Source organism: Epinephelus lanceolatus, chromosome 14 (genome assembly GCF_041903045.1).
Source record: "Epinephelus lanceolatus isolate andai-2023 chromosome 14, ASM4190304v1, whole genome shotgun sequence".
NCBI classification, from domain to species: Eukaryota; Metazoa; Chordata; class Actinopteri; order Perciformes; family Serranidae; genus Epinephelus; species Epinephelus lanceolatus.
The window spans coordinates 43,570,798-43,577,444 of NC_135747.1; the positions used below are offsets into that span (position 1 = coordinate 43,570,798).

Consider the following 6,647-nt stretch of genomic DNA (forward strand, 5'->3'; position numbering starts at 1 on the left):
AATAGTCACATTAAGACAATTACTAAATCAGCCTACTACCACCTTAAAAACATAGCAAGAATAAAAGAATTTCTGTCTAAACCAGATACAGAAAAAACTTGTTCATGCTTTCATTTTCAGCAGGCTGGACTATTGTAACGGTGTCTTCACAGGCCTGAGTAAAAAATCAATCAGACAACTGCAGCTCGTCCAGAACACTGCTGCCAGAGTCCTCACCAACACCAAGAGAGTGGAGCACATTACACCAGTGCTTAAATCACTGCACTGGCTTCCTGTGTGTCAAAGGATAGACTTTAAAATCTTGTTACTTGTCTATAAAGCACTAAATGGTCTCAGGCCTAAATACATCTCTGATATACTTGTACGTTATGAAGCATCCAGACCCCTCAGATCATCTGGAACAGGTTTACTCAGTGTTCCTAGGATCAAAACCAAACAAGGTGAAGCAGCCTTTAGTTTCTATGCTCCCCACCTGTGGAACAAACTTACAGAATATCTGCGGTCGGCTGAAACTGTCAGCTCATTTAAATCAGGGCTTAAAACATTATTATTTACTGCAGCTTACCAGTGAACTAGATATGTAACTTGCTAGGATAATCTGTAGCTATTGTTTTTATATCTGTCTGCTGTTGCTTTTGCTTTATGTTTGCTTTTTAAATGCATTTTCTGCACTGTTTTTAACTCTTTATTGTCTTGCTTTTAGCTTTTCTTTTTAATGATCTATTGTTCCTTTAATGTTTTATTTTAATGTATTTCTCTTGTAAAGCACATTGAATTGCCTTGTATATGAATGGTGCTATATAAATAAAATTGCCTTGCCTTGCCTTGCCTTGCCTCGCCTCAGACATGTGTAACGGAGACGTCACAACAGCTGGCTGACCAGGTGACAGATGTGGAGAAAAAACATCCAGACTCCCTGCTCATCATCCTAGGAGATTTTAACAGAGCAAATCTTTCTCACAAACTTCCCAGATACAAACAGCATAAAAAATTCCCCACCAAGGACTTTAACACACTGGACCACTGCTACACAGTTTTAAAGGACGCTTATCGCTCTGTCCCCCGTGCAGCTTTGGGGCTCTCTGATCGCCGTCTGTTCCATCTCATCCTGACCTACAGGCAGAAATTAAAAACTTCTAAGCCTGTAGTAAGGATTGTAATGAAGTGGACTGTGGAGTCAAAGCTGGAGCTACAGGCCTGCTTTGAATGCACAGATTGGAGTGTTTTTGAAGCTGCAGCCACAGACCTCAACAAACTCACTGACACTGACATCTTACATCAGTTTTTGTGAGGATATGTGTGTGCAGACCAAGACCTTCTGCACATATAACAACAAACCCTGGTTCACACCCAAACTCAGGCAGCTGCGCCAGGTCAAGGAGGAGGCCTACAGGAGCAAGGATCAGGCCCTGTACAAGCAGGCCAGAAACAAACTGACAAAAGAGATCAGGGTAGCCAAGAGGCGTTACACTGAGAAGCTAAAAAACAACTTCTCTGCCAACGACCCTGTGTCAGTTTGGAGAGGCCTGCAGGACATTACCAACTACAGGAGGCCATCTCCCCACCCTGTGGAAAACCTCCAACGAGCAGACAACCTGAACAGGTCCACACAAAGGGATTATCTGCACCCCCAGCTTCTCCCTCCCTCCCTCACCTCTCCCTCAGTGGACTTCAGGAGAAGCCCCTTGACCCCTCACACCCCGGACACATTCTGTTTAAACTCATCCCCTCCGGCAGCATCATCATCATCTGGTGCTACAGAGCACTGTTCGCCAAAACTACCCATCACAAAGACAGTTTCGTTCCCCAGGCTGATGAACTCCTAACAGCCAGAGTGGCAGGAAAAACAACACTTGCATTCTTGTATATTGTATATTTTTTTTATATTTGATGTATATTTGTATACTTTTTGTATATTGTATATTACTGTGTACTCCACCTCTTGGCTAAATTTTGAGTATTTATGTCAATTCTGGTACATTGAGAGCAAGTCTACCGGAGTTAAAATCCTTGTATGTACACACGTACTTGGCAAATAAAAAAGCTGATTCTGAAATCATTGCATCACGTGGCTCACAATGCAGAATGGTCACTGTGCTTGACAACATTCAGGTGTACTGGGAGCCAGACTCAGAGTATGACGTACTCACCTTTGGCCTACTGAATAGATGGAATTAGCATATGGGAGGTGAGAAAAGAGATAAATCAGCTGCACATCAGAGAGACAGGAGGACCTGCTGAGCTCTGGCAGCTTTCTGATCAAAGCCCTGTCAGTGGCCATGGAGGAGGCTGAACTCTGCTTTCCCCAAGTCAACACCTCCTGCAGGAAGACAAGTCGCCCTCACTTGGAGGCCACAGTCACTCTCAGTGTGCTGTCCTGCATCACTATGCTCACTATGGTTCTTAACCTGCTGGTCATCACCTCTATCTCCCACTTCAGGCAGAGATACACTTTTCTGCATGGCTTACAAAGTGTTTATTCTTTGGTTACAGTTACATAAAGAAATGGCTTTGAGCTCTGCAGCATGATGTCACATTTAAGCTGATGATAACTTTGATTATGGTGCTGTTGAGATGTGTTACTGAAACAATTAGTGATGATTTCACACATTTCAGGCTGCTGCACATCCACTAACCTTCTCCTCATGTTCATAAGTAGTGCATAAGAGTAATGTTCTCTTGTTTAGGCCTTTCATTACTGCATACTGTTTATTTGCAAATGCTTTTACATCTGCAATACTGTGTTGTATTTAGGCCTCATTGTTATAGGACAATTCATACTCCTAGTATCATATATGCTAATAACTCTTATTTCTACACATACATATAACAAGTGTATTCAGTGTTGTTGTTTTCCCATTTCAGGCAGCTTCACACCACCACCAACTTCATCCTCCTCTCTCTGGCTGTTGCTGACTTCCTTGTCGGTTTGGTGCTAATACCAGCTGAAATCATCATCTATAGAGGTTGTTGGATTCTGGGTGACATAATGTGTGTTGTGTATTACTTTTCAGCTTTCTTTGCTGTCAGTGCATCAGTAGGAAACATGGTTCTCATATCAGCTGACCGCTACATTGCTATTTGTGACCCCATGTTTTACTCCACCAAAGTCACTGTGAAAAAAGTTCAACTCTGCATTTGTCTATGTTGGATATTTTCTGCTGTTCACAGTAGTTGGATGCTGAGGGATTTCTTGAAACAGCCAGGCAGGTATAACTCCTGTTATGGAGAGTGTGTAATTGTAGTTAATTATATTGAAGGAGCTGTTGACCTTGTTGTGACCTTTTTGGGCCCCTTTCTTGTCATCATAATTTTGTATATGAGAGTGTTTGTAGTGGCTGTGTCTCAGGCTCGTGTCATGCGCTCTCGCATTACAGCTGATACACTTCAGCGTTCAAATACAGTAACTGCTAAGAAATCTGAGATGAAAGCAGCCAGGACTCTTGGTATTGTTGTAGTTGTGTTTATTGTGTGCAACTGTCCATATTATTGTTTCACTGTTGCAGCTGAGAACAACTTGGCTGGGGCGTCATCTGGAAACATTGAACTTTGGCTGGTGTATTTTAATTCCTGTCTCAACCCTGTGATATATGTATTTTTCTATACCTGGTTCAGGAAAGCTATTAAACACATTGTAACACTTCAGATACTGAAGCCTGGCTCCTCTGAGGCTAATATAGTGTAGAGACAGACTGTGACAGAGACGAAAACTATTCTCTCCCTCTGAAGTGGAAATTATTTGTTGTCACTACACTGAATGTACACAACCTAAAGTCAGAGAAAACAACTGAATATCAAAAAGTACTGGATGCAGAAGAAATATCTTCAAATCTTCATTAACAATCATTAATCTGTACAAATTACAGACTTATAGTATTTCCCCCATGAATTGACAAATACAAGTTTAAACTGTAAACCTGTGAAACAACATTTGTACTAGTTGTTCCACAATGCATTTGTGCATTGTTTGTTTTGTTTTGTTTACACAAATGCACAATTACATAAAGACAGTAGAGTGTATGGTTGACACAGAATCAGTTCTTTGGCTTGTGAATGGATTAAAGCTGGTGGTGTTAAGCAAATTCACTCAAATAATCAGTCAAATTTATTGATTATGTTTAAAAACCAGGCAAGCAACTTCAACAGCATGAAGGGAAAACAACAAATTCTTCATGGAGGTTAGTTCCCAGAGGGAAATTCGTTTCCACTAACTGTACATTTACAGAAATCAAACACGGATATCACAGGCACAGACATATCACAGACATCACAAAACATCACAAAACATTACATCTTCATGTACAGGGGTGGACACTTTGAGTCAACGGGATCTCTTGTTCAGTGCAGCTATGGCTGCTGGGATCAGGCTCTTCCCGAGTCGAGCTTTCCTAAATTTGAGTGTAACAATATGCTGAAACAATATGTTCCTTATTCACCAGATAAAATCAATCCTAAAACACACAGGTTGTTTTGTTTGTCTTTGCTTGTTTCTTTTTTTAATTTTTTTTTAGGTTTTAAATGGTCAAGCACCACGTTATCTAACAAAACTCTTGTATCTTAAGACTCCAGTTAGAGCATTGAATCCAGATGCTGCTTGATGTTCCAAGAAGTCCAAACATGAACAATGCTGACCGAGCCTTCGCAATGGTTGCCCCCTTTAAAACAGCCCCAACTATAGAAAACTTAAAGTCACTACTGAAGACCCATCTCTTTTCATTGGCTTATGATTGATTTGACCTCAACACCTTGACTTTATTTTCTGTTGTGCTGCAATGTGTTCTTTATTATGTTTACTGTTCTCTTCTGTTTTTACTGCTGTTTGCTTCTGTGTTGATCTGTTTTGGTCTTTTATGCCTGTTAAGTATTTTGGTTGACCGCAATTCTTTTTAAATGTCCTCCACAAATAAAGTATGACTTGACTTGACAAAGGTTCTGTGCTGAAACCCAATTTAATAGACTATTCAGAATGTTCTGTTTCATTCTTCCTGACCTGATGGTGGTGCCTTCATGTTGGTATACCAACAAATTCACTTGTGACCATGCAATGACAAAGGGCACACATCCCAGTACAAAATCCCAATGCCTTCTGCAAATCAGCTTCCTCTATGTTCTTGCAATGGAAGAAGCTAAAAGAAGATCAATTTTGTTCGCTGACATTGCTGGATCAGCACATTTGGTGGCCAGGCTTCCTCTGGTCCAGCCTCTCACTCCCACCCCAATAAAAAATAGTTATTATTATTATTATTATTATTATTATTATTAGCATTAGCATTAGCATTAGTTTTAGCACTATTAGCATTAGCAATATGGTTCTCATATCAATTGACCGCTACATGGCCATTTGTGACCTCATGTTTTCCTCCACCAGAGTCACTCTGAAAAGAGCTCAACTCTGCATTTGTCTATCTTGGATATCTTCTCTCATTAACAGCATTTGGATGCAGAAGGATTTCTTGAAACAGCCAAGTAACTCCTGTTATGGAGAGTGTGTACTTGTAGTTAATTATATTGAAGGAGCTGTTGACCTTGTTGTGACCTTTGTGAGCCCTGTTCTTGTCATCGTAGTTTTGTATATGAGTGTTTGTGGTAGTCCTGTCTGAGGCTCGTACCATGCGCTCCAAAACTGCAGCTGATACACTTCAGCGTTCAAAACCAATAACTGCTAAGAAATCTGAGATGAAAACAGCCAGGACTCTTGGTATTGTTGTTGTTGCGTTTATTGTGTGCAACTGTCCATATTATTGTTTCACTGTTGCAGCTGAAAACAACTTTTTAGGGGTGTCATCTGAAAACATTGAACTTGATCTATGTCTTTTTCTATCCCTGGTTCAGGAAAGCTATTAAACACATTGTAACACTTCAGATACTGAAGCCTGGCTCCTCTGAGGCTAACATAGTGTAGAGACAGACAGTGACAGAGAGACTAAAATCATTCTCTTCCTCTGAATTATTTATATTTAAGTTGTTACTATACTGAATGTACAAAACATAAAGTCAGGACAAATATATTATATCTAGAGAAAAAACAAGTGAATATCAAAAGAGTCTTGGATGGATAAGCAGTGTTAATAAAATCTTCATTACCAATCGCTAATCTGTACACATTACAGAGTTATTGTATTAATGTTTTCTCAGTAATGACAGAAACAAGCTTTAAAGGGAACCTGTGAAACAACATTTGCACTAGTTGTACCACAATACATTTTTGCATTGTTTGTTTTGTTTACACAATTTTGCAATTACATAAATACACCATGACCATTTAAACACACACACACACACACACACACACACACACAACAGGGTTTGACATTAGAGTGAATGGTGGACATAAAATCAATTCTTTGGCTTATGGCAGGATTAAAGCTGGTGGTGTTCGAAGCAAATTAGTCACTCAAATAATGAGTAAAAATGATTGATCATGTTTCAGAACCAGGCAGGCAACTTCAACAGCATAAAGGGAAAACAACTTATTTTCAGCAAATTTTCAGCTAATATAAGATGACTGATTTCAGTGACCGAAAGACAATAATATTTCCACTGTCATAAAAAACTGCTCTTCTGTAAAACAACTTAATGACAATATGCTGAAAAAATCTGTTCTTCATTTGCCAGATAAAAAAACAACATGTCCATCTTAGAATTGA

At 39.7% G+C, this 6,647-nt stretch overlaps 1 protein-coding gene across 1 annotated transcript; it reads left to right on the forward strand.

Moving 5' to 3' along the window:
- The first annotated feature begins 2,279 nt into the window (after positions 1–2,279).
- On the forward strand, positions 2,280–3,685 carry LOC144466831 (trace amine-associated receptor 8a-like). Its single transcript, XM_078174240.1, has 2 exons — positions 2,280–2,440; positions 2,866–3,685. Exons 1-2 carry the CDS (start codon positions 2,280–2,282, stop codon positions 3,683–3,685), a joined length of 981 nt encoding a protein of 326 aa, XP_078030366.1.
- Positions 3,686–6,647: the final 2,962 nt, after the last annotated feature.